This window comes from Melanerpes formicivorus, unplaced genomic scaffold (assembly GCF_026170545.1).
Source record: "Melanerpes formicivorus ecotype bairdi unplaced genomic scaffold, bMelFor1.0.p_v2 SCAF_19, whole genome shotgun sequence".
In the NCBI taxonomy this organism is placed as follows: domain Eukaryota; kingdom Metazoa; phylum Chordata; class Aves; order Piciformes; family Picidae; genus Melanerpes; species Melanerpes formicivorus.
This window is the reverse complement of record NW_027142371.1, coordinates 4,191,789-4,218,207: the sequence shown is the minus strand read 5'-3', so window position 1 is coordinate 4,218,207 and position 26,419 is coordinate 4,191,789. Positions and strand designations below refer to the sequence as shown.

The following is a 26,419-nucleotide window of genomic DNA, read 5'->3' as shown; positions in this document are numbered from 1 at the left end:
CTTGTGCTGGTTGCCTGGGAGAAGAGGCCAACCCCCTCCTGGCTACAACCTTCCTTCAGGTAGTTGTAGACAGCAATAAGGTCTCCCCTGAGCCTCCTCCTCTTCAGGCCAAGCAACCCCAGCTCCTTCAGCCTCCCCTCATAGGGCTTGTGCTCCAAACCCCTCACCAGCTCTTGTGTGGTTAGAGCCGAGTCTGCCCTCAGCAAGGGCACCAGGCTGGCTGAACACAGCAGTGCTGGCAGCCAGGGTTCAGAGAAGTCCTTCACCCAGTATAGGGACAGGCTGGTTGAATCCCAACCCACCCCTGCTTTAGGACAGCTGAGCTTTGCCTGAACACTGCAGCACAGGAACGAGCTCTTGTGCAAAAGATTTATCCACACACACAGCCAGAGCTTGCTTCCTGTACTGAATAAATGTTGTAACATTACCTGAAAGTAGGAGGCAAGAAAAGGCAAAATCAAATCCTTTCTGGTGCAGCTGCTCCACAGGCCTAGAAAACTGGAGATCCTGCCCCTGTTTCCAGCAAGATCAGACCCCTCTGGACAGGCCACTTCATCAGGATAAACCCAACCACATTTGCCAGGGGACACTTTAACACTTCCCACTCCCATGCACAGGGCTACAGCAGACAAGAGGCAGCCTGGATGAAGGTATTTGTTTATTAATTATTGCTCTGACACTCAAAAGCCCAATAGCTTCCACCCACCCAAAATCAAACTGCAGGTAGCTGGACTGTCTGGTAACACTGCTCATACTGGAGGTAGTGGTAACTATGCCAGAGGCTCATCAATAAATAACAGTGACTCACCCCTACCTTTAAAAGGCAGCCAGGCTTCAAAGGTGTTGAGAACATGAATAGGATGCTCCTACCAGTTGGTTGTTCATTTAGTAAATGGAGTTTTTGTAGAGTGGGAGCTCCCTCTTACCCCACTTTGACACCACCACCCCCAAAATGGGCGTTTCTAGTGCAGAAAGTGACCTGTAACAGAAGTGCCAAATGGCTGAGCAGCAAACAGGAGGAACTGCAGCTGAAGCATCCAGCCCTGGCAGAAGATGCACAGGAGAGCCCCAAATCAGGTCTCCACAGGTAACGGGGTCAGGGAAGGGCCTCCAAGTCAAGAGCAGGCAGTGGAGCTCTCCAGTAGGTGAAGTGGCTGTACTCTGGCCACAGCAGGGCCATGTTCCCCCCCTGGCCCAGGGGAGGGAAGATGAGCTCCACCAGCTCCGACAGCCGCTCGTACCTGCAAGGGCAGGGAAGAAGTGGCACTGGGGTCACTGGGGCTTGGTTTGCTTTTCTACCCCATGAGGTGCTTCTCTGGGTTAAAGGCAGATACCCAAAGGTGCTGAGGAACCAGCAGGTCGCTTACGTTGACTTGTGGTTCTTGGTGAGCTCCTGGATCAGCTCTCCCTTGGGGTTGACGGTGAATATGCGGCTCTCTGGCAGGCCCACCTGCTTGTAGGCATAGACATCCTGCCCAAGGCAGGCCACCAAGGTGTGAGAGCTGCAGGAAGGCAGTGCCTCCACCTCAGCCCGAGCCCTCCCTCCACCCCAGGAGCTCCACTCACTCACACTGGCTCTGTTCCCGAAGGCTGCGTGGAAGGGCAGGCTTGTGGCAAACAGGTTCTGGATGTCCATCAAGCAGGCAATCTTGAACACCTCTGGCTTCTTCTCAATCACCTCCCTTCAGCACAAGATGTGTGCACAGAGCAGAGGTCAGAGGGGCACCAGGGGGCCAGGGCTATGGGGCTCAGAGGAGTGGTTTGAGGGGCAAGAGAGGTTTTGTGTATCAGGAGCTTCCCTGTGAAGCTCCAGGGAGGGCAGGCTGCTTCTCTGTTGCCTCCTGTGAAAGGCATCCTGCACCAAGGAGGCCAGAAGCAGTTTGAAGCTGTGACATCCCTCACTGACCACCCCCAGGGACACAGGAGGTGCAGGGCTGGGGAGGAGGAGAGATTGTGGTACCTGTGGAAGGCAGAGAAGAGGCTGCTGGGGGCAAGCAGGATGGGGCCCCTGGGGAGGCAACAGCCTTGCTCATTGACCCATTTGAGGTAGCCCTTGGTGATGTGTGCCATGCCAATTGCTCTGGCAGAGCAGTAGAGGAACTTGTAGCCATTCCTAGAGAGAGCATAAGGAAGTCTTCTGAGCTGGTGTCCTCCCACTCCTACTCTGAGGTAGGGAGAAGGAGGAGGAGGAGAAAGAGGATGAAATTGGGCACCTGGCCTAAGCTCAAACCCTGTTCACCCCTTCAGCAAGCCAGATGGCAGGACAGATCCCCCTCACCTCACTGATGAGGAGCAGTGCTGGAGAGGGACCCCATACCACCCTCCAGGCCCTTCCCAGCAGCTGCACACCCATCCTGGCTGCCAAGTGCCCTTTGCTTAGTATCTGGGCACCCAGATGGGACCCCTGGGCCAGGACCTTCATCTTGGGGATGACTGCAGACCCCCAGGCAGCCAGCACAGCTGGCAGAAGGGCAGGGTGCAGGATAGGTGACAGGAGAAGCTGAGATGTCAGCCAGGGTAGTCCCAGTCCTGCACCACTAGATGCTGTAGAGTGGGAGCCTCTATTTCTCCACCCAGGGGCTGGGACAAACCATTCACGGGCCCACAGTGCCTCTTAGTGGCCACAGGGGACAGGCACATGGAGCTCAATGCCGGGCTTCACTGGGACCTGCTGCCAGGCTCCAGCTGGTGCAGGGACAACATCCCACCCCGAGGCACGTTGGCTGTCCTGGGGACAGCTATGGTAGCCTGGAGTGGGATGGTGGCCCCGAGGACATCACAGCACCCTGGAGACATGGGAAGTGTAACTGGGCACCCATAAAGGCAACTGGCACCCAAATGAGGAGTGAACCTTCATGCCACCACTGCACAGAGACCCAAAGTTGTCAGGCTGTGCCTGAGGCCCCATAGCTGTGGTCCTGTGTGATCTTATCTCCTTCAGTGCTCAGCAAAACCTCCACCAACATTCACCCTTCCCAGGGCAGGCCCCTGCTTTCACCCCACATCACCACCCAGACAGCACAGCAAGCACCAACCATCCAAGGCAGGAAGTGAGGCTGTTTCGGCCAGCATCAGTGACTAAAGAACCCTGATTCTGGCTCCCACTCTGCCCCTCCATCATTCTCCTACCTCCCCTTGACATCACTTGATCTAATACCTACAGGTGGATTTTGTGGAAGAGCTTTACAATGCCCTGATGAGTCCAGTCTTTCCCCAGATGCGGCAAGATGTGCCCAAGTGCATCCGACCTACAAGGAAAGAGAGAGATCAGGTTAGGCTGATTCAACCTGGTAGGCATCCCCTTCAACCATGAAGGGCCTTGTGGTCCCTCCTGACTGCCTCTGCAAGCCTTGAAAAGGACATTTTCCCTGCTGCAGGGGAGCAAGGATGTGGTGTGGGAGAGAGGTTCTTGCCTGGTGATGGTGCCATCGATGTCTGAGATCACCACTCTGTCATCCCAGTTCCACAGGTAGATGGTGGCCTCGCAGCGACACGTGCCCTGGTACTGAGTTGTCACACTGAATGCCACCTCGTTGGGGCCTTCCTGCAGACTCAGCCTTTCCTGTGGCAGAGGAGAACAAAAAGCCAGTGGTGGTGCCAGCACAGTCACACCAGGCCAAGGCTTGCTGGAGGCCAGGCTGCCATCTGACCGGACCAGACACCGAACACCTCTACAGGGTGGCCACCCAGGGCTAAATACTTGCTGCCTTATGAAAGCAAGAAGTCAGAAGTACAGAAAGCCCTGTGTAAGGGAGGGGGGGAGTCCCCCCAGGCAGTGGAGGAGGAGGAGGAGGAGGAAGCACGCACGATCTGCTCAGAGGAGAGCCGCAGGGATTTCCTGTAGGTGGGCCGGGAGCAGTGGGCAGGGGCAGCCCCCTCCAGCATGTCCCCAGGCTGCAGAGGCTCATCATCACTGGATGACTTCTCTTCCTCCTGCCTAATCAAAGAAGGGAAGAGTACACTGACTTTACTCTGCAGGCCATGGCTTTCCCCTTCAGCACTATAGCACACCTGGGGGCAACCCAGGACACCCCACCCACCAGGAAGCAGTCACGCAGCAGCTTGGCTTGGGGAGCCAGAGCCTTAAGAGAGCTCTCTGCTGATACCCTGGGGTGGCTGGGGAACAACTGGCCAGTTAAGAGGAGGTCAGAAGCATGCAGAGACTCCTAAAGGCAGCCTGGGAGGGAGGTACTCACCTCTGCTGAGCAGAGCTGGGCTGCAGTGTCTCCATGCTGGCTATTCCTGGCCTTGAATGCTGCTGCAGGCAGGGAGAGATGACACTAGAGCACCTCAGTGCCAAGGGCAGGAGCTGCTGTGCTTTATTGCTACTTGCACGATGCCTCCCCTGCCTTCACAAAGGCACTGCCCCATGGAAGAACCACCACAGCCTGGTGCTGCAGTGGGGAGGGGAGAGCAGCAAGCACAGGCAATGCCTGGGCTGTGGCACAAGGAGGATGTGGCAAGAGGTCTCACCGTAACAAGAGCCACACTATTCTATCGCTATGTGTTCTGCTGCTCAGACCTGAGGGGATGGCAGCAACCTTCATAAGTCACCATGCCAAAATGCTGCCCTCATACTCAGCCCTAGGTCGTCCCCAAGACCCTGCTGCTCTCCTATCCCCACCCCTGCCAACCACCAGAACGACTCCTGTCCCCTGGGGCCACTGCTGCAAACATACCTCCTCCACTGGAAATTCTCTCCTCCTCCAGGAGAACCACCACCTGCTGCCTTTCTTGGGCATCTTCTCCTTCACCAGTTGGTCAATGGAGCTCTGTGAGTGTGACAGCACATGGGATGAGGTCTATCCTCAGCCCAGGGAAGCTCAGCTGCCAACAGGCTGAGGAGACCCTTGTCCAGGCTGGATTTCCTTTGCAAGGTTATTCACAGGAGATGACTCCTGCTACACTGTGAGGTGAGATGGGCTTTTCTGGGGGGAGGAAGGGTACAATGAATAGTTTCCTTCTTGTAGCTAGAAAAAGGATGATCTAGATGCCTTATTCTGTAACCCCAGAAAAGTCTGCAGAGCCTTGGAGTAGGTTTCTGCAGTCCAAAATCCTCCAGACTGCCAGGCCCCATGGCTCTGGCCAGCCTTGCCTAGACACAACCTTCCGAACAGGAGCTTTTCAACAAGGAAACTTCTGCTTTCTAAGCATCAGTGGTACCCAGGTATTCCAAAGCCACCCTAAGGTCTCTCTGGGGGAAAGGACAGACCTCAGGGTTTGTGGGCTGGAGTGATGCTCAGCTCTGCCCCAGACTGCCTGCAAACCCCCAGATGGGGAACTTGGTCTTCTGCAGCCTTCAAGCCCCACCAAGAAGTATGGCCAATAAATATGTTGTGTCACTGACCTGAGGAAGGTTCTTCTGGAAAGCCTGCAGGGACAGGATCATGGGAGCAGCCACTGCCCAGTTGTAGTACCTGGAAGGAGCAAGAAGGATGGGAATATCATCACTCTTGGAGGCAGGGCTGTTTCTAGATCACCATCCTGCAGCATGGCCACAACTGCTGCAGTTCAGGTATAGTCTAGGATGGAATCACACTCCCACAGGAGTGTTTCTGCTGGGACAAAGGTGCCCACCAGCTGCCTGGGGATGAAGCAGCAGAAAGTACATGCCACTCACTCCTTGTTGATCAATATCACCAGGTTTGGGTCATCAATGAGTCCTGGATTCTCAGCAAACTGCTGGTAGGAGACCATGTGCTCCATGAACTTCTCTGGTGAGAGAGAGATCATGTCATACCACTGGGGTATGGAATGGATTTCAGGACAGCAGATCCCCCTCCCCTCAACCTACCACGAGAGATCTGCCTGCTGCCACCGAGGCCTCCACACAGTGACAGAGCAATGGTAGGCATTGAGTCAGGATGAGAGTCCATGGGGGTCTCAGCAGGAGTGTCAGACGGCAGCTGAGGATTGCTGGGGTCTGCCACAGACTGTGAGCTCTGCTCTGTGTCACTACCAGCAAGAGAAGCAGCAGTGGCAACATCAGGCAACAACTCCAGACATACCTCCCTCCTTTGCTGTAACAGAAATGGCTCAAGAAGCTCTGAGCCTGGCTGGCTGGGGCAACCCATACCTCCTGGAGGAATAGAGAGCCACCTGCTCCTCATCCAGTTTGGAGAGGTCTTCCAGGTAAACATCACTGGGACTCAAATGAAGACTTCTTTTGGTAGATCCTCAATGCACAGACAGAAAGGAGAAAGCTGGAATCACCACTCCAACCATCTCAGTGTCTACTGAGCATCATCCTGTCACATGAAGAGGGCATCTCTTTTCCTACCTGAAAAGCTGATTTAAATCAACAGTAGCAGAAGTGCCTCAAGACAGCTGCACTGGCATGAGACCACTTGCCAAGAGGACCCAAATGACAAGCCAGAGTCCTGCCTGTGTTCTGCTATGACAATCTGAAGGTGGTGTTTGAAATGAGCACCATGCAAGGTAACAGTTTGTTATGAGCTACCTCTCTGTACAGTGAGGAATCCCCAGCATCTCCTCTTCAGGGAGACAGTTGTGTTCTGAACTTGTGCTGCCTAGAAGGACAAGGTTGCTTAGGACAGGTGACAACACAGAAGTCCTTAAACACACCATCAAGGGAGGCTTAAGCATGCTTTGTTCACTTGACTTGGCATGCTTGGGAAGAAGACACAAGTCAGGCACTGCCAGACACCCCCACTTAAGGGATGGTTTACACTGCTGAGAAATCTTCTAAGCAAGCAAAAGTAGAGACATCTAAGGATGGGCCTTCAGGAAACAAAGCAAGCATGTTTTCCTGGGGGGCTAGGAGGTCACTGAGAGGAGGAAGTGTGAAGAATACCTCTTGAAGAGGAGCTTTTAGCACAAGCAAACATGTCACACCTTGCTGAGCCAAGGCAGGCAGGAAGGAGTTACACTGAGTGAACCACCCAAGTTAGATACATCAGCAGGCTCAAAGACCTCTTCCAGCAGCACCTGTCACCACTCACCTTGCCTCCTCTGGCTTTCCAGCTGTGACTCAAGGCCCTCTGAGCCCACCTGCTTCAGAGCAGCAGCTCCCTCTGGCTCCACATCTGGCTGAACCTCTGGCACAACAGTCCCATCTCCCTCCTGCCTCTTCTGTAAGGTTGAGGAGGCCTCCAACAAGCTCTCTGCCCCCACAGGACTGGGGATGTCCTTCAGTCCAGAGAGGCCATTCCCATCCTGAGGTGTGGGTGTTGGCTTAACAACAAACACAGGGGAAGAACAAGGCATGTCCTGAAATTCTGCTGGGCTTGGACCTCCTCCCAGCCCTTCAGAGGTGGCAACAAGATGGCTTGCCTCACACACTGGGGCTGATGTTGCAGAGGCACTGGCTGCTGCAGTAGCAATGGTCTTTGTGGACTTTGCTGGTTCAACTTGTTCAGATTTATTCACCTCAAGGAAAGCAGAAGAAGAGGTTTGAAGATGTTACTCAAAGCATCAGGCAGAAGAGGACAACTACCCTGAGGCTGCCTGGCCACAGCATCCTTCACTTTCTGTAGGCTTTTCAGACACACACCCCCCCCATCAGCTGGTAGAGGAGCAAGGGTAGAGACTCACCTGAGGGAGCTTTCCCCAGGTCCACTGCATGTGGGATTCAGCTCCTAGAGCAAGATTCTCCAGTGGTCTGATCTCCAGCTCAGAGTCACTTCTGGGAGAAGAGGGATGACTCAAGGTGGGGCTGCAAAAACAGAAGGCAATATGGGACCTCACCTGCTCTACAGACCCATGCTTTCCTATCACTGAAAGGACACTTAGGGCCAAGAACCCTGTAAGGTTGGTTTCCCATGGAGTCAGTTCTGTCCCACAAGACTACCCACTTACAAATGAGCAGGACCTACAGGAAGCAAAGTTCTGTGCCACTGGTTGTCCAGAAGCAGCTCAGCAGCATAGGCAGGAAAACCCTGAGCAGAGCCTTCTTACATCTGTGACCATGGCCAGAAGCATCCCTCATGGGCTCTGAGCTTTCCTCCAGCCACACCATATCAGGACAGGAAAGACCTCCTCTCCTGTCACCCCAAACCCCTCTTGCTTACCACCTTCCCAGCCACAGGCATATCCCCTGCTCTCACCAAAGATGAGCAGATGACCCTGGCTTTGTCTGTTACCTGTCCATGGATCCCAGCTCCCCATCAGAGTAAGGGTGCACCTCTGGGGACTGCAGTGACCTGGTTTCTTCTTCAGGCAGCTCAGTGAAGGAGAAATACAATGAATCACTGCAGATGAGCAAAGAGCTCAGTTATATTACTCTCAAGCACCAGCCTCCTCACCTGGAAAGCCAGTGGTAGCCCACTTTATTGCCACTGGCTTTCTAGTCCACAGGAGGCTGAGCTCCAACTTGAAAGACTACCCTCCCCACCCCTCATTTCAATACTGCTGGGCATCACCAAGCAAACCTACAGGCTTGAGCCGCTGCATGTCCCTGCCCAGACCAAGCAGCTCACCTGGGAGCTGGCAGCTTGCACAGCTCCTCCATGGACACCTCACTCTGGGTCTCCTCACAGCCTTCTAACTCAGAGCCTGGCACCTCCTGCCGCTTGGGCTTCCTCCGGTGCCGCCTCTTGGGCAGGGTGGCTTCAGCACTGGAGATCTCCTGCCCCCAAGATGACTGAGCAGCATCCTCTGGGCTCTGCTCCATGGGGATGGGGGATGTGCAGAGGCAGGAGGAGATGCTGACCTGCAAAACAAGGAGGGGAAGATCCCATCAGCTCCAGCACCCTCCTTCCCAGCCTGGCAGCTCACAGCTCTTGTCCATGCAACATAAGCCATCAGCACAACTAACACCACTGAGCCCTCATCTTGGGGGTGGCTTTGTGTCTAGGCCCAAGAGTAAAGGTTTTGTCCATACAAGTGAATGGAAAGGAAGCAGATCTACCCAGCTACAAGCTAAAGGCAAGGAGAGGCAGACAGGAGATGGCACCATGAGACCAGAATTACAAAGACTTCAAAAAGGATTCAGCTCTAGAGCCCTCTCCCTGCTCTCAAACCCAGCTCAAGCTAGCAGCGCCCACAAGACAGCCTGGGAGAGAGCTGCCAAGATTGCTGGAACCCACAGCTACTCTCATCCTGCTTCCCAGTGGAGCAGGCAGTGTGCCACAGCATCTGGCTCTCTCTCATCCCTGTCACAAGATGCCCCAAGGGGCCAAGTTCCAAGATATCTGCCTGGCTGGCCAGCAGCCACAGCCATTGATGGAGGACAGTCTGGGATGCACATATTTGGTCTAATGGTCCCTCAGGATGCTCCAGTGTTCAGATCCTCCACATTGTTCACAAGGTCCTTCAAGTAGGAACCTTTCTGGACACACAAAACATCAGAGGGGATAATGGAGCCATGCTGGGGAAGAAGAGCAGTCCAACCCCAGTCCTTCCACCTCAAGCATGCACTTTCAGGTGGTCACAGGAAGACACAGCCCAACAGCACCTTGTCATCACCAACCTCTTTCTCATCTGACTCCTGGATGAAGAAGGCCTCTCCATTGTCACCCAGCTTCATGTGCAGGTCCACAGGCTCCCCGTTGATTTCAATGTCAACCTGGCAAGTGGCAGAAGCAGCTCAGCCCTCTGAGCCCATTCACCCAGCAGCACACAGAAAGGCACTTCCCAAAGGAGGAGATGCATTGGGGTTGTTCAGAGTGCTGATGGCCACTCAGCCTTTGAGGCAAGGGACCTCTCCCAGTTTTGCTCAGAAGTACAATCCTCCCTGGAAGAGGAGGAGTTCCATTTGGAGGCATCCCCTCCAAAAACTGGCAAGGCTCCCATTCCCCCTCAAAGTCCTTTCATAATCCACCTCTCTAGTGTCTCCAGACCCAGGATTAAGCCAGAGATTGTTGAAGATCTGCTGAAGATCCCAGATCTGGAGACACCAGAGAGTAAGCATCATCCTGGGCTAGGCATCACAGATCCATCAAACAGTTTGGGTTGGAAGACTCCTTAAAGATCATCCAGTTCCAACCCCCCTGCCACAGGCAGGGACACCTCCCACCAGTCCAGGTTGCTCAAGGCTTCATCCAACCTGGCTTTGAGCACCTTGTGGTGGTTTAAGCCTTAACTGGGAATTAAGATTTGGGCAAGGCTGAGAATCTCTCCCCTGCTCCCCCCTCCTCCCTCCCAACAGAGAGGAAAAAGAGAAGGAAGGAGCAAAATCCACCAAACAATAATTTGGAATCAGCTTGGAAGTAGAGAGGTAAAGAGTTTTCTTTAAAATATATATATATAAAACAATAACAGGCAAGGTTCACAAGAGCAAGGAACAAGGATGGATGGGAGCAGGGAGAAGAAGAATAGAGAACCAGTCTCTCTCTGAAGAGGTGTGGAGGCAGCAGGGAGAAGGATCAGGCCTGACCATGTGGCAGAGGAGCAGGAAAGCAGCTGCAGTAGCTCTCATCCAGGAGAGGCAGGAGCCAAAAAGAAGGCTAATGGCTGCAATGCCCTGCTTTTTATACTCTAGCTGGGCAGGGAGGGGGGAATGGAACAGACTCACTTTCCCAGGGGGAAAACACCCTGCAGGGAGGGCAGAGCACTCGCAAGCCCTCCCCCCTGTGTTAACCCACCACACACCTCCAGGGAAGGGGCACCTACAAGCCCCTGGGCAACCTGTTCCAGTGACTCCCCAGACTCACTGTCAAGACTGTCTCCACCACAGCTCACCATCCAGCAGGTCACTCACCACCTTCTCCCCGGAGCGCAGCACCCCCAGCTTCCCGAAGCGCACGTGGAACGGGGAGCAGCGGAAGGAGCCATCGGGCTGCCTCACCACCACCACATCGATGCAGCCTGTCAGCGTGGCGGGGTTCAGGCCCCGGTACAGCTCCTTCACGGTGACAAAGACGGTCTCAGCCAGCTGCCCCACGTAGTTCATCGTCTGAGACTGCAAGCGAGAGACAGGCAGAGACTGGGGTGGGGCGAGAGGGCTCCAGCAGCTAAACGCAAGCTGAGTTTACTCCAGGAGAGTCATTTCTCGGCTGTGAACACAGCCCCATCACAGGGACATGCAAACCTCTAGGGAGACTGAGCCAAACACATGAAGGATCTTGAAGACTATCACCCAGGGCCTCTGTGAGCAGCAGAAAACAGGCCAGGAGCCAGAGCACTACTGCATCCCACATGGAGGAGACCAGCCTTGGCCGCTGGGATGCACCATGGCATTTGCCCCTAGGGAGGGAAAAATCTTACCCTTGCAATCAAACTGTCAGCAAGGACCTTCTGCCCTGCACTGCCCAGGAACCCAAACAACGTTAGGGCAGAGAGGTGGGAGGTTTGAGGAGCTGCTGCCTACACCACATGCCCACTTGGAACAGAATCCAAACCTAGTGTTTCCAACTTGGAGAAGACATCCCACCTGGGCACTGCCAAATCTGCCAGGCATGGCTCTTGTAAAAGCCAGAGCTCTCCACACCTCAGCCCCTGCTGCCATCATCCATCTTCCCAGGAAATGCCAGCAAAGAGGCTGTGCTGCCTGCAGGACACTGGGCCAGCTCTGCAGTGCTGCTTTCACAGGCACTGCTGCACTCCAAGGCTGCATGGCTCCTGGCTTTCATTAGCAAGGCCACGTGGAAGGAAAGCCTTGCCTGCTGCCTGCTCACCCTCTCACCCACTTACATCCTCTAGCCACCCGCTCCTAAAGCACAATTCCTCTCTGCTGTGCTGGAGCAGAGGCATGGCTGAAAAGCTAGAGGTTGATGTGAGCCATGCTGGGACTGGCAGCACAGCCATGCCTCCAGCCACAGAAGGTGGAATGCAGGCTCTAAATGGCTCTCTTGCAAGGCCTCTTCCTGTGGCCTCTTGGTCAATGCATCAAAATCCCTGGAGTCTTTTCCTGTAGATCTACATTGAGGTGAAGCTTCCAGCCCCTGGGCCAGAGGAGCCTCCTTGCTCAAGGCTTGGCAGGAGCAGGACAGTAGCTTCAGCAAGACAATGATCTTGATGTCAGCACATCAATCCAGGGGCTGGGAACAACAGAGGTTGAGCCCAGCTTCCTGTGTTGCCAGCTCTGCACCCTACCTCACCCCAAGGAAAGGGTAAGGGCCTAGGATGATCACTTCAGAAGGATCCCAGATGAACTAGAGGAAGCCCCTGGTGCCAGCAGCACAATCAGTTGATGTCACAGTGTCCCTTAGGATTTTAACACAGCCCCCAGTGCCTGCCCACCCAAGGGGCAGCACATGAGAGCTGATTCCTTACCCAAAGGGATGAGGATAAACAGGTGCCAGCTGAGGAGCCCTCTGCCCCAGCAGCCACCCAGCCTCTCTGATCTGTTTTGCACCAGCTCAGCCCCGTCCTGCTCTCAGACATTTCTCCTGGAAGGTGGCTTGAATGAGATGATATCCCAGCTCCATATCCAGTCTCCCCCACTGGGAAAAAGCCCAAAGCCCAGATCCTCCCCCAGGGGGGTGGCAGGGAAGCACCAGCTAGCTCCCGAAGCTTCTGTGCCTCCATCAGCTCAGCTGTGAGCAGGGGTAGGGTCACAGGGCCACCTACCAACCTGCTGAGCCCAGCTTTCCTGGGCATGGCTGCTGGCTGGGCAGCTCTCCAGATGCCTTCCCTGCTGTGCTGCAGGCTCTGGCAGCAAACAGGAGAGAGCTGCTGGCTGCAGAGAGGGGGATTTTGGACAGCAGGAAAAACGGGGCAGTCCCAAACTCACCCAGGGCAGTGCTGATGGGCTCCTGGCTGAGATGTATGATGAGAAAGACCTGAAAAGTGCATAAAGAAAAGCCTGAGCAAATAAACAGGCACAACCCACAGGGCTTGATGTGGAGCCTTGGAAAAAGTTCTCAGGAGAAGCACCTTCAAGGAGAATGCAGGGTGCCTGGGCATAACACAGACCTGCAGCACCCAGCAAAACATGCTCCTGAGCACCTCATCCCTTCTGCAGAGCCACTGTTCTCCCCGTGGTACTTGCTGTCCCATTGCCTCACTGGGCAGCTGCCCCTTGGGGACACAGCCTCAGAGCTTGGGGCACTGGGAAGAGGATGGTTCTGATGCAGTTTTCAACTCAGGGAGTTTAATTCCCTCTGGGTTTCACCCAGGACAGCTGAAGACAGGCAGGCAAAAGAGAGGAGAGGCACAGACTTCTCCCCACAACCCTCAGCCCTACCACAGACAGAGCAGGCACACTGGGGAGATGACAAATGAGTTACACTCTGGAGAGAGATTATCAGGGAGGCTGGGCAAGACAAAAGCTTTTGAAACCACCCCAAGTACACTAAGTCACATGCAACAAATAAATCCCTCAAAGGAGCAGAGCATCCCTGCTCCTCAGCCCCAGAAACAGCAGCAGCACGTGGCCTCAACATGGGACCAAGGGGACAACCCTTGCCCATGGAGGAGCACAGCTCACTCTCACCTCCCCAGCTAAGAGCTCCCCCAAAACAAGGCAAGCATTTTGCCAACACCAGCCTGCTCTGCTCTAGGTAGCTGCAAGCTAGGCCACCTCATGAGCAGCACACCCTTCCCACCCCACACATCCACATCCCCCGTGCAGCACACACCACAGACTGCTCAGGACCTTCTACGTTACCTAGGAAGCAGCTGCTGGTCCTCAGCACCTCCTCAGCTTTGGGGCAAGCAGCCCAGGAGCTGCCCACAGTCACACTCCCGACTCTCAGCTCCTCCTCTCCCTGTTGCTTCCTTCCTCTCACCTGAGCAAGGGGAGTGCCCTGCTCAGCCCCACACCCTGCTCCCAAAGAGCCTATGGGTGCTGCTGGGAGGTGGGATCTGGGCAGGCAGCTGACATCTGCATGGAACAGCTGTGTCCCATCACAACCAGCTCACTGCTCCTATTGCAACACTTTGCTTCAGCATTGATGGACACCCTTCCTCCTTCCCCAACCCACCATCCTGCTGCAGCCTGAGCACCAAGCTGCACTTTCCAAAGGCAGCTCCAGCTTTGGTGAGCCCCTGGCTGGGGTTTTAGAAAGGAGGTGAATGAAACCACGGTGGTTCTGGAGCTGGGCCAGGCTAAGTGCTCACCCCGAGGTGCAGTGCTGGCTAAGCTGGAGCAAGCCATGGCCACTGGGTTACCCTGTTCCTCCTTGACACCAGCAAGAGCCAAGACCTGTTCCCCATACCACAGCTTGCACAAGGTCTTTGCCCTCTTGAATCCTATGCAACCTCCTCCCCTCTCCCCAGGGCTCTCCAGATCCCAGCCCAGCCCATTCCCTCTGCTCTTGTTCATAGCTGCAAGTTCCTGCTCCCTGCTGCTCTCAGGGTCCAGTTTCACTTCCAGCAGCCCTCTTTCATTTTCCAAACCAGATGCTCCAGCATTTAACCTCACAGGGATCAAACTGCATAAGGCCCCAGCTCTTGGGACCCCAGGGGAGACTGAATCTGGCCAAGACATGATGAATATCACCCATCCTGTTGCAAAATCCCCGAGGCTGCCATGCCATACAGCACAGGGAGCTTGCCCTGCCCACAGCACCCACCCTCAGCACTCCCAGGTGCACTCTGAGGGCTCTGCAAACCTGTCCCACAGGGAGGTTGCTTTCTGTGATGGCTTTCCCTCCCCTTCTCCCAGCCTCCAGACCTCCCTGCCCCACAAAGTCCCAGAGTATGGGTATCCTGCACCCCAGTTCCACTTCTTCACCCCCATCACTGGGGCTTTCTGTTTGGGGTGGGGTTTGTTTGTTTGGGGGTTTGGGTTGTTTTTTTCTGTGTGTGTGTGTCCCACCTCCAGCCTTAGGAAAGCTTTGGGACACAAAGAAGCATTAAGCATCATTTTCATTTTACAGAGGCACCACCAAAGCTCAGAGGGAAGGGAGGGAGCAGGTGGGTGGCCAGGCCCCAGGGGTGTCTCTGCCCTGTGTTATCCCCAGTGGGATGAGAAAAGAGAGCTTGAGCTGAAAGAAACATAGACAAAGTGCAGAAGATGGAGGCTCTCCAGATCTCAATGAACCTGACAGCCATGGGGAAGTGGTGCAGGAATAGCCAGGTGGGCTCAAGTGAGAAATGGAAGGGGGGTGTGGGGGGTGGGAGGGATGTGTCTGTGCCCCCACTAAAGTGCATTGGCTCCCACCAGACTGCAGTTCCCCAAGGGCAGAGATGTGGCTGATGTGGGCTCTGCTCCATGACCACCTGACATGCTGTGCAGGGGATTCCCCAGCACCCTCCATGCTGAAGTTTTGGAGTGACATGGATTGAGTGGTGGTGGCTCCTGGTCTGCACAAGAGCTGGTGGCACTTTGAGGATGAAGGCTTTTCTGCTGGTGGGCACACAGGGCTCTTCTCATTGCTTTTGGAGCTGATGTTTATCTGTGAGAGCAGAGAAGCACCAAAGCTGAAGGATGGCTGCTTAGGGCCTCTTTAGTCCTTTAGAAGAGGTGTCCAAACCACCCCAGTTGGTCACAGCTGATGGGTGTATCTGCAGAAATGCCATGGCTCATTTCCAGGCAAGCCCTCTTGCCTCTCTGTGCCTCAGTTCCTGAGCTCTGCACTACTGCAAGGTTGTTAGCAGAGGGGCAGAGATCCCCCCTGTGACCCTACAATGCCAAGCACAGCCTGGACACAAGGTCCCAGACCCAATATGGAACTTCTCTAAGGGCTGTGACAAACCAGCTAAGGAAGGCAGCATGTTTTCTAGCAGCTCAGCATTTCTGAGAGCTCTACCCTTCAGTGGAATTGGACTGAAAGCAGCTATTGTGGGTGGCCAGGCAATGCTGTGGTCCCCGAGGAGGGTGGGCTGGCACTACACAGCATTGGCTGTTGGCCCCAGTGGGGCTCATGGGGAGCCCAGGGCTGGTGGCTGCCACCAGACCCTGCAGCCCATGGCCAGGCCACCAGCAGGGAAGGAACCTGTTGTAACCTCAGGCTGGACACCCTGGGATGTGACAGCTCAAGTGCTTCATCCTTGTCATGGCATCTAAGACTAGTGCTTGTTGATGCCACTGGAATGGCAGGGCAGAGGTTTACACCCTGAAAACCCTGGGGCTGGAACACAAACCCTAGGGCTGAAACACAAAAGGATGGACAGATCTGTGCTGCAGACACCTGGTCACAAAATGGCACAGAGGACACTATTTCTTCCTTAGGAAGTTGGATGCATCCTCATATGAGGATAGAGAAGACAAGTGAAGCCAGCATGAGCAGCTCAGCCTTTCCCTGGCTCCAATCCTCCATCCTCTGTACACACAAGCAAGCAGAAGCAGCTTCCCCCATCATTTCCCTCCAAAGCTCCTGATTTTCCCCACTGTCCTTTACACCCAGCTCCTGACATGCTGGGATTTGGTCATCCCCCAGCACCCCTGCAGCAGATGCCCAGCTGTGCCATGGCCACAGTTGGTGATGTCCCTCCATGCCACCCTGTCATGCAGCACTGGGACATTTTACTTATCTCTTGTTTCCCTCCAAAAAGCTTAACACACTTTAATTGCCAGAGCAAGGTTTTTTTGCAAAGCCATGCAATTACTCTTGGTTCCTGACAGCTGCTTTCCATACCCCCTCTTGCTCCCCCTTCCTTCTTTTTGGGACATGAGCCCTGCAAATCCACTGTGGGCTTATGATCCTGAGCACCTCAAGTTCCCTCTGCATCCTGCCCCCAGGAGCTGTGCCGACCAGGAGAGGTTTCTTCCCCCTTTTGGGATCTCCCCAACCCACAGATGTTTGCAATGAGCCTTTGCAAACCAAGAGAGCTTGCTTTTTTTTCATTAGCCAGCTGAGATGCAGCATTTTCAGCTCCTTGCATTCCAAAAGGCTCACACCCACGCCCATCTTGGCAGCTTTGGTCCTGCATCCCTGACGCTTCCCAGCCGGCTCGAATTGCAGCCTTCATCCCGCACCGGGTAGCCACAAGGCTGGCCGTGCTCTGGCCCCTCGGTGTTGCTTTGCAGGCCAAGCTGTGCCTCTGCCAGCCAGCAGTGCTGGAAACCATGATCCCAGAACTTCCAGTGCCTCTCCAGAAAACCTCCATCCATCCATCCACTTGGCAGCTGAGAGCACCCCAGGCACTCTCTGCCCAGGGGACGCCTAAATTTTCCTCTGTCCCAGACAAACAAGTTGTGTTTTCAGTCACAGGGTGGGAGAGGGGATGAGTCCTGTCATAGACAGGCTTGTTTTTCCCCCTCTTTGTGTTTTGACAGCTGCTGACAACGCACCAGGCCACAGCCTCCTTGAAGGTTTGGGTTGTTGGGGGCCTTGCCTCCTCCCTCAGTCACCACATTATGCGTCTGGGATTTCCCCCGATAAGCTCATCTTTGAGCATCCAAGCAGCCCCTTCGGGCACTTCTCCTTGGATCTCCCTCTTGCTTCCTGCTTCTTTGTGGGCCTGGGGTGAAGTGTCTGGAGGAAAGGTGGACAATCTGGCGGCAGGAGAGACCCAGGATTCTGGCCAGTGCATGTATCTCCATGCTGGCTGAGACCTAACACAGTTCAGCTCATCAAGGAAGCTGAAGAGGAGAAAGAATCTCTTGCAAATGGGACAGGAACTCTGTGGACAGAAAGGGTCTTATTTGCTGTTCAGATGAATAAGGCTGGAGATGGAATGGGAGCAAGCCTTCCAGCCACAGGGCTCAGCTAGTAGCCAGGGACACTGGCACCATTTGACTGCTAGGAGCCCACCTTGCCAGGCCCCTTACTGCAACATCCAAATCCTCTTCCCACCCCTGAGCCAGGGACTTTCATTTTCCTCCCCCCTTTCCCATGTTGGAATAATGCTCTGGGACTTTGCTGCTGTAAGCCATGATCTCCTGATGGCCACTAGCCTGGGCCACTTCTCCCTGTGTCTGCCCTGTCCTTTAACCTCATGAGTACCCCCCATTATGCTTGAGGGTTTCCTGAGATGCCAGCAAAATCCAAGGCTGTGATACAAAAAGCAAATATGCCTTTTCCTGAATGCTGAGCACCCCTTACAACCACTGAGCAGGATGCTGCACGCACCAAATGCCAGGTGAGGTGTCCAGAGCCAATGAGTTCATGTGGCTGGGTGACCCAGATGTGGGGCTGACAGCTGTAAACCTGCCCAGCAGGTCCAAGGTCCCTGTGCCAGGCAGCTCCCTGCTGCTGGAGGGGCTGTTATCCCTGAGTGATATCCCTTCACTGCGACCCTCCAGAGTCTGGGATGTGAAAGAGCTTTCAAGTTATGCAAGCAGAGGGGAGCAGCCTTTTAAGAGCTAGGGGAGAACGGGGAAGGCTGGCAGAGCTTCCTGTCCCTCTCAGCTGCCTGGGCAAGGGCTCCCATTTCCTTCTCCAAATCAACAAAGAGCTCCAGAGGCTTGTGAAAGGGCTCCAGAGGCTTGTGAAAAGGGTGATTCAGCAAAAGAGGATGAGAGGAAAGGCAAAACCACCAAGTCAGCACAGCTGGATCCTGTGAAATTCCCATCCTGTGAGGGCCACTGGGAGCAAGGTTCAGGTGTCAAGCTCCCTCACAGATGGGGCAATTCTTGGAGCTCCATCTGCTCTGAGTGCTGTCCGTGGAGCCAGGAATACACCAGGAAAACAGTGGTGTTAGCCTTTCTTTCTCATTCCCAAAACTATCAGGTCAGCCTGGCCTGGCATGTGCTGGAGTGGGTGGGTGAGCCATTTTGCCTGGAGAGGAGAAAATACCATCCTGTCGCCAGTCACAAGCACTGGAAAAACTGAACTGCAGCCACAGGACTGGTTGAAAACCATCTGTACTGGCTTATAAACACGCTCTGCTGGTTTGGCTCCTAGTTTCTGACCTGTCAGAAGTTCACATTCGTGCTGTAAACACAAAAGCTTCGAGATGACTTCAAAATGAAAAACCACAACGTTGCAATTCCCACACAGTCGTGTGGCTCCAAGAGCCAGGGTGTGGAGAGAAATCCAGCCACTCTCTAAAACTGGGAGAGCTGACAGCCCCAGGAAATAAACAGTCCTAAAATGAAGCCTCTGGACCTGTGAGGCACAAAGAGCCCTCAGCATTTCTGTCCAAGCTGCCAATAATCCCACCAGGACCCGTAGTCCAAAGCCAACATCGTTAGATAAGTGACATCACCTTTTTACCAACCTAGCCATGAGCAAAGTCTGACCACCAGCTCTGACTCCAGGCATAGTGGGATGATGTGCACATTTAGGCAGCTGGAAAATCCTCCTTTCCTCTTTTGTCCAAAGCTGTGTCTCATTTCAGGGCAGCCCATGTTTCCGTGCCACACTTTATTTAACAAATAGCTGGTGCTCTGCTCAATCCCCAGCCTGCCCTGGGCATGCTGTTCTCAAAGCCCCTGGGCTGCAGCTTGGTCATGCCAAGAGCATCTCTCCAGCCCTGGGAAGTCAGTGGTGGCACATGCCTGACCCATCGTCCTTCTCACAGCCCCAGAGGAGAGCCCAGCATGCCAACCAGCAGGGCAATCGGCCACTCCATCCTCTGACCCAAGCTGGTTCATCTCTTGCAGCTGGCAGCAGTCACCCGCTTTGCTTTGAATGGGGCAAGGGGCTGAGCTGGGGCACCTGAAGGTTGTGACAGAGATGGAACATGGCTAGAGGAGCAGCGCCCTGGCATGCACATGGCATCCACTGCCCTCGGCGCCTGCCACATGCCCACGCCACGCTCCTCCCCATGTCCGATGTGCACACCCGTCAAACGGCCGGGACACAGAGCCCACGAACACTCGGGTGCCTGATACCCGCTCCAGGGCACACCGCTGCTGACCCCCGGGGAACACTCCCGGCGTAAGCGCTAGCCGCCCTGCCCCGCGCCCGTGGCCCCGTGATGCGGCGCAGCCTGCCCTCCCGCCTGCCCTCCCGCCTGCCCTCCCCGCTGCCCAGCGCCCGCCGCCCCACGCGCGCCACCACCTCACCCACGCGCAGGCGCGCGCCCCGCCCCGTTCGCTCTGCGGTGACGTCACCCGCCGGTCCCGCCCCTGGCGATGGAGCCCGGCTAATGCCGGTGTGTGTCGCGCCCGCCCGCCCTGCGCTCCCCCCTGCTGATGCTTGGCCTCGGTGCCGCCCGCCCCGCGCTCGCCGCCGGGGCCGGGGCCTCTGCCTCTGCTGGACTGCGCCGAGTTGAGCCGGGGACCTGCCGCGGGTGAGTGCCGAGGGACAGGAGCGGCGTTAGGGGAGCTAGTTCCCGCGTCCTTCGCCTCGTTGCGCCGCCGCGGTCCCCCCTTGTCCCGTGGGGCCGGGAGCGAGTTGTTCCCAAACGCCTCTTGCCTTGCCGGGCGCCCACCCGGCGATCGGGACACGCGTGTCGTGTTTCTGTTCCCGTCGTGTTGTTTCCGACAACTCCGCTGCCGCCCCAGTCCGCCTAGCCCTGCCGCGGGGCGGGGAGCCGGCGCTGCCCAGTGCCGAGCTGGGCTGGGCAGCCTTTCCAATGGTGATTAAAAGAAATTCAATTAAAAAGCTGCTGCCCGGCCGCTGCGGGAGCTCTGCGGGAGCTCTGCCGGGCTCCGCGGGGCTGCTCGGGGCACCGTGGGGCTGCACGCCACCGGGCTCCGTAGGGTTGACCGGGGACCCTGCTTCGTGGAGCTCTGTGGGGATAACCGGGGACCAGACTTCGTGGGGTTTCGTGGAAATAACCGGGAACCCCACTTTGTGAGGCTCCGTGGAGATAGCCAGGGTCTCTGTGAGGATAAGCGGGGACCCGACTTTGTGGGGCTCCTTCGGGATGAGCGGGGGCTGCGTGGGGCTACCCTGTCCCCGGCTGCCTCTCCCTAGGGGCAGTCTGTTTTGGTTTTTCTTTTGCCCTTATTCTGGATCTTCAGAGGAAGCAGAGTCCCTCTTTCCCAGCCCTTGCTGGCCGCTTGCTGAGAGAGCTGAGGGGTGGCCAGCCCCATTCGTGTTGCAGGTGGGGATTAGGAGGGTTAGTCACGGCTGGGATTTTTGTGCTTCCTGGTGTTTGAACGATGCTGAGTTTAATGTACCTGGCCTTGGACAAACTGGGATGCAAGGAGATGGCTTCTCCTCTTTCACTTGGGTAGGAAACCAAACTGAGCTGATGCAAAGTGGTATGCTCAAGGCTGTGTAGGAAACCTGTGTGGCAGCTGGGGATAAACCCAGGGTTGCTCCGTCCACGTTTCCATCTGTGCTTTCCTTGCCTGGCTGGGGTCTGTGGTTTAACCTCTCACCCTCGGGGTAAAGTCCTGCCTGGGCCATGCCAGCCTTCAGTCAGGGCTCCTGCCGTGGCAGCCAGGCATGTGGCTAGCTGCCAGCAGACTGAAGCCTCTCTGCTCTGAGCAGCAGGTTTTAGGAGTGGAGATGGTTTGGTAAGGAGTGTGCAAGTCCAAGATGGAGAGCAGGCATGCCCTCCTCGGGCATCACATTTCCTTGGGTGGCTGGTGTGTCTGAGAAGTGACTACACAGCTCATGCCTGGGGCTTCAAACTCTATCCCCTGGTTAAGGGCTTCCTCAAAACTCGGGCAATAAGGATTTTCCCTTGAGCTGGGAAGGTTTTGGGGGAGAGGTATGTGTTGGAGAAAAGATGGATGATGTAGGGTGATGTCTTGTTGGGCTCACCCAGAGTACAAAGCCCAAATACAAGTCCCCTTGCACTGAGTTTCCCTGTTTCTGCTACTCTGAGGGAGCAGACTCTGCCCGGTTGTGGCTTTCTCCTCCCCCAGGGTGGCTCTGGCTTGACAGGGAGGCCTTTGCTGCTCATCTCCCTGACCACCTCCTCCAGCTGCAGTCCCCAGCTGAGGATCCTGGTGTTCTGAGGAACGATTCTCCACGCGTAGGAAGCGAGAAGTTTACTTAATTAGCTGGAGCAGCTTATTCTAAACTCATTTCTCTTTAAAAGAGGAGGGGAAAATAAATAAAAGAAGGGAGCCTGAAGATCAGAAGCATTTTATTTCCTGTAGAAGAAAACAGCAATTGACTGATAACTTGCATTAACTAGGTTGGGGCTGTGACCTTGATGTGTTTTACAGCTCGAGATGGGTAGCTGAGAAAGAGGAGCAGACTGTTCCAGTCTGTTTATTGTTTTCTCTGAGTTCATCCCAGCAACTTGGCAGCACACAGATGCCCACACAGTTTTGGAACCCTGACCCACCTTTGGGGGTGGGAGAGAGAAGGCTGCTGGATGGTGGCTTGCTTCAGATACAGCCTTGTGCTAATTATATTCTAGATGGGTTGGGGTTTTACCTGGGCTTTTCTGACAGGGATCGGCCTCCACAGTTCTTGCTACAGTGAGAAAGCTGAAGTAACCTGAAGCCCCAAAGTGACTGGCAGGGCCACAGCTCTATCAATAAAATCCTTGTTGTAAAGCCACACAGGACCAGCCCCATGGGGGCTGCTGGCTTTTGGTGAAGAGGTGCAAGGATGGATGCAGGCAGTGCTGGCAGCCTGGAGTGGGGAAGCCTGGAGCAGGTGAGCTAGGCTGGTAGCAAGAACCACCTGGGTTGTCAGTGGGGTGGACATGCAAACAGCAGTGTGGCTCTGGTTCTCCTTCACACAAGTGTGTCCCCTTGTTCTGCAGGAAGGTTTTCCTTTTATCTAGACCTCCTTTTCCTCCCCTTCCACACTGTGGTGCCCCAGTGTGTGCCAGCTTTCTCACCCTCCTCGGTTACTATGGTGTTACTGCGTAAGAGCAGCTCGCCTCGTAGCTCCTGGAGTTGATCCAGTGCAACCCAGGGCCATGGGGGTTCTGCACCCACCTCTCGCCAAGCTTCTCCCTGTTTGTGTGGTGGGATAGATGTGGAGGCAGCATCCTCTGCAGGGCATGGCCCTGGCTGGGTCCCCCAGGAGCCTCCTCTGGGTTACAGGGCACAAGGAGCTGCTGCTCTATGCAAGGCTGTTGCGTAGGTGCATCTCTTGCTATTTCCCAACACAGGATCATACCCTGGGGGGTGATGAGCCCTGGAAACCTTGCTGGTGTTTATTCCCTCTGAGGACTAGGCTGCCTGCTCACTGCCCAACACAGGGCCTTAGACCCCTCCCCAGAAAGTGTTGAGAGTGGGAACAAATCATGGAATATCTGTGGAAGTCTGGACAAGCAAAAGGCAGAAGATGGGAACAGACATCTCCCCACTGTTCTATGGTCCTGCTCAGACCCCAGCTTGTGCAAGCAATCCCATGAGGACTGGCACATTGCCACCACCTTTGCTACAGCAGGTCCCTTGCTCATCATCTCCTGGTGTTTTGTTTTTTCCTCTTTCTGTCTTTTCCACTTGATTTGCATGGAGAAGCAGCACCAGTAAGATTCATCCAGTGGAGAGGTCCCTGGTTTGTTCACAGTTAATCTGAGCTATTGCCACCCTCGGGAGCTGGCGTGGCTCTGAAATAGGGAATCTGTTTGCAAAGCAGTACCCTAGAGTCAGGTCCAGGCTCTCCTCAGCCTGCTTGTCTTAAGGGTGGTCAGTCCCATGCAGACTCTGAATCTGCCTCTCTCTTTGCATTAGCTAAATAGCAGCTGGGTCATTATTATGTTTGTGACTTAGGCACCTTTTCCAGATGCAATGAGTCTTCTCCTGCTACGAAGGCTGATTTGGAGAGGCTCCTCCTTGCTGGTGTTTGATATCAGGTCTTTGTGGTGAAGGTCTGCAGCATCTCTCCCTCTTGCAGCTGTGATGGCTGTTCTGCTTTATGGAGTAGGAGAGGGTGATGTTTTTAATTTAACGGGGGGGGGGGGGGGGAAGCTCATGCTTCTCTTCTTTGTTTGTTTGTTTTTCCTCTCTTTTTTCCTTTTTTTCTTTTCTTTTTGTTTTCTGGACAAGTGTTCTAAATAACAAGGCTTGAAATGTAAATGGAGTGAGTTTGCATGAAGTGAAGTGACTGGAGAAGCCTTGGTTGGATGAGGACTGCAGTGGAGTGAGAGGCGCTGGTGATGACACACGGCACAAGAGCAGAGGCGAAGTGGTTGGGCTGTCACCAGATGCAGCCGTGGCTCATCTCTGTGAGGAGGATGTTCTGGTGCTTTTGAAAGGCTTTGTGGCTTCTCTTTCCTCCCCTCTTTTTAAGAAGGGCAGTGTATCAATCTGCCTTCTCCTTTTTCTGTGTGACAGGGTGATGTGTGCCTGAACTCCCTTTTTATCTGTGTGCACATTGCCCCCTAGTCCTACTTTATTTTTGTTTTCAGGAATAGAAAACTTGGAGAATGTCCCTTCCATACTGTGTGTTCCATTGTAGAATAGAATAAACCAGATTGAAAGAGACCTTTGAGATCATAGAGTCCAACCTATCATCCAACACCATCTAATCAACTAAACCATAGCACCAAGCGCCCCGTCAAGTCTCTTCCTGAACTCCTCCAGTGATGGTGACTCCACCAACAATGGCTTTTGTGATGTTCCTCCTACTGAAGGCAAGAATGGCCCTCACTGCCCCCAGCAAAGCCCCCCATGCCTTGTAGCAATTATTTGGGGAAGAAAAATGAACTAAAATAACCTGGTGTTAAGGCTGCAAAAGTTTCCATATGGCTCCTGCCCAGCAGTGCTCACAAAATTCAGGTTGATGGTTGGGTTTCCCTGGGCTGCTCAAGAGGGAAGAGCTTCAGGCTCTTTTTCTTTAATACAGAGATGCTTTGAGTGGGCTGTGTCAAGAATAGGGTGGGGAATAAGCCCTGATATTTGGCTGGAGTATTCTTAGTAAAGAGCTTGGGTGGGACAGGCTAGAGAATAGAATAGAATAGACCAGGTTGGAAGAGACCCTCAAGATCATTGTGTCCAACCTATCATCCAGCACCACCTAATCAACTAAACCATGGCACCAAGCACCCCATCAAGTCTCCTCCTGAACATCTCCAGTGATGGTGACTCCACCACCTCCTTGGGTAGCCCATTCCAATGGGCAATCACTCTCTCTGTGTAGAACTTCCTCCTAGCCTCCAGCCTAATGAGCATTCACTGTGACCACAGGCAGATGAATCGGTTGAATGGGGCTTCCAGTGAGCTGGAGGTAACTCTGTGCTTTTTGTGCTGGTGTCTTTTAACTCTTCTCCTCAATAGGTGTCTTGAGGTCATTTTGAGGCTAAGGTTTTTGTTGTTATTTGTTTTCTTCTGCCCTGCAGGTACAAAGGGGATCACTTTGCTCCCATGAGGGTAAGAAGGGATCTAGTTGCCCCTGGATCTTGGTTTGGTGTGTGAGGCACTCACGCATGCTCTGTGCTCATGCTTCAATGAATAAAGAGGTTTTCATGAAACTCAGGGAAACTTTGGAAATAGGTCAGGCAAATATTTATTTCCCTGAGGTGTCATGCCAGGATTGCACCAGTACTTGAATGGACAGTCATTTTCTTTTTCCCTGCTTTGTTTCTTTTTAGGCACATTCAGTGTTTTTTCCAGTGGCGTGGAGAGGCACATTAGTAATTGTATGTAATCAGCCCTGTCTGTCTGTCTGTCTTTCCAGCTGGAGGTCTGTGCATCTCCTATGGACTCATACTCACAACTGTTGTAAAGCAGAAGCCCTGACACTCTTTGCTTTCTATCCAGGTGTTTAACAGAAAGCTGTGGGATATATTTTGTTCTCCAGAGAAGTTCTGGTCAGCGCTGGGGCCAAGTGGCTAAATCAATGTAAAAAAGAGCCTCACAGAATAGCAAAATGGTCACATTGGTGGTTTGCTTTCCCATCCTGCAGCCCCAGCCGTGCTGTGCTGGTGTTCCTTTGGAAAGTAAGTCCCATGGTTGGGTTGTCCCACAGATGGAGAGTGTGTTTACTGCTGAAAGCTTGCAGCCTGTTGACTGACAGAGCTCATTCTTCTGTCTTCCCAATACAATCAGGAATCAGGTGATATCTCTGTGCCTTCAAAGCAGGATTGAAAGTTCTTGTCTGCTCTTAAACTGCTAAGAATAAAGAGTTGTGGTGGGTGGAAGGGCAAGGCCAAGAAAGCCTCCTCCCTTCCCCCTTGTAAAGTAAAAGGGAAAAAAAAATTGAAGGGAAAAGAAAAAAAAACTCGCAAGCTGAATTAGCAAAGCAGTGGAGCTATATTTACAAAGCGATGTAGGGTTTGCAGGGGATTATTTACAAATTTACAATATCTACAATATATACAAAGATATACAACAGAGTAACACAGAAATGAGAGTGAACCCCTCTCGGCAGAGAGGGGGGTTCCCCACCTCCTCTTTCCCCTCTCTCCCCCCTTTCCCCAGATTAGGTTAGAAGAGAGAGAGAGCGAAAGAAAGAAGTTAAAAGCAGTTTTGTGTTAATTGGAAGGGAGTTAGTATACAGGCCTGTTATCTGGTTTTCAAGGCCGAGGCCTTGGCAGAAAGCCCAGCACAGAAAGCTGCTGCACGGAGCAAAGACGGAAGCAAGACTGACTGAGAAGTGCTGGAAATGTCCACTTCACTCCCACTTCATAAGGTGCTTCCTCCCATACGTCCAATGAAATTAGTTTAGACTATTCCTTCCGTTTACCAACTTCCGTCCACCATGTTCCCTTTCTTAAGGGGGCAACGTCAACCGGCCACAGTCCACCCCTTCTAAACAATTTCATTGGCTGTTCATACTGTCCATCTAATCCAAAACGATATTTACAGTTCGTAAGTAAAGTTCATAGTCCATTCCGGCTATGCTCAGATGTAGATGATTCAAAAGTCCAAGAAAAT

General features: G+C 54.0%; 2 protein-coding genes across 4 annotated transcripts in view; one reads left to right on the top strand and one right to left on the bottom strand.

Annotated features, from left to right (window-relative positions):
- Positions 1–656: 656 nt before the first annotated feature.
- Positions 657–13,594, bottom strand: LPIN3 (lipin 3). 3 transcript variants are annotated; one of them, XM_068149843.1, is made up of 21 exons: positions 13,511–13,594; positions 12,635–12,683; positions 10,661–10,861; positions 9,431–9,526; positions 8,439–8,671; positions 8,103–8,210; positions 7,555–7,675; positions 6,963–7,389; positions 6,077–6,176; positions 5,795–5,955; positions 5,621–5,714; positions 5,348–5,417; positions 4,680–4,772; positions 4,197–4,255; positions 3,808–3,937; positions 3,414–3,562; positions 3,162–3,248; positions 1,961–2,113; positions 1,571–1,682; positions 1,368–1,471; positions 657–1,241 (listed from the first exon to the last, which is right to left on the bottom strand). In XM_068149843.1, the coding sequence occupies exons 3-21, from the start codon at positions 10,850–10,852 to the stop codon at positions 1,097–1,099; spliced, it is 2,634 nt and encodes an 877-aa protein (XP_068005944.1). In that variant the 5' UTR covers positions 10,853–10,861; positions 12,635–12,683; positions 13,511–13,594; the 3' UTR covers positions 657–1,096. The 3 variants fall into 3 exon arrangements, with proteins under 3 accessions (XP_068005944.1, XP_068005942.1, XP_068005943.1); XM_068149841.1 differs by having other exon boundaries at positions 4,197–4,258; positions 13,511–13,593; XM_068149842.1 differs by lacking the exon at positions 12,635–12,683 and having other exon boundaries at positions 4,197–4,258; positions 13,511–13,584.
- A 6,225-nt stretch (positions 13,595–19,819) lies between these two features.
- The window catches only part of ZHX3 (zinc fingers and homeoboxes 3), a 66,970-nt gene continuing 60,370 nt past the window's right edge, over positions 19,820–26,419 (top strand). The window contains exon 1 of the mRNA XM_068149838.1: positions 19,820–19,968. The gene's annotated coding sequence lies outside the window, so the exon portion shown is untranslated. The remainder of the gene's footprint in view (positions 19,969–26,419) is intronic.

What these genes read in the sequence shown, in the direction of transcription:
- LPIN3 (XM_068149841.1), bottom strand. Translation starts at nt 10,852, where the DNA reads ATGAACTACGTGGGGCAGCTGGCTGAGACCGTCTTTGTCACCGTGAAG. An exon ending in GGAAAGCCAGAGGAGGCAAG is followed by an intron (nt 6,177 to 6,962) that starts GTGAGTGGTGAC and finishes CTGTGCATTGAG; the next exon opens with GATCTACCAAAAGAAGTCTT. An exon ending in CTCTTCTCTGCCTTCCACAG is followed by an intron (nt 1,683 to 1,960) that starts GTACCACAATCT and finishes CTTGTGCTGAAG; the next exon opens with GGAGGTGATTGAGAAGAAGC.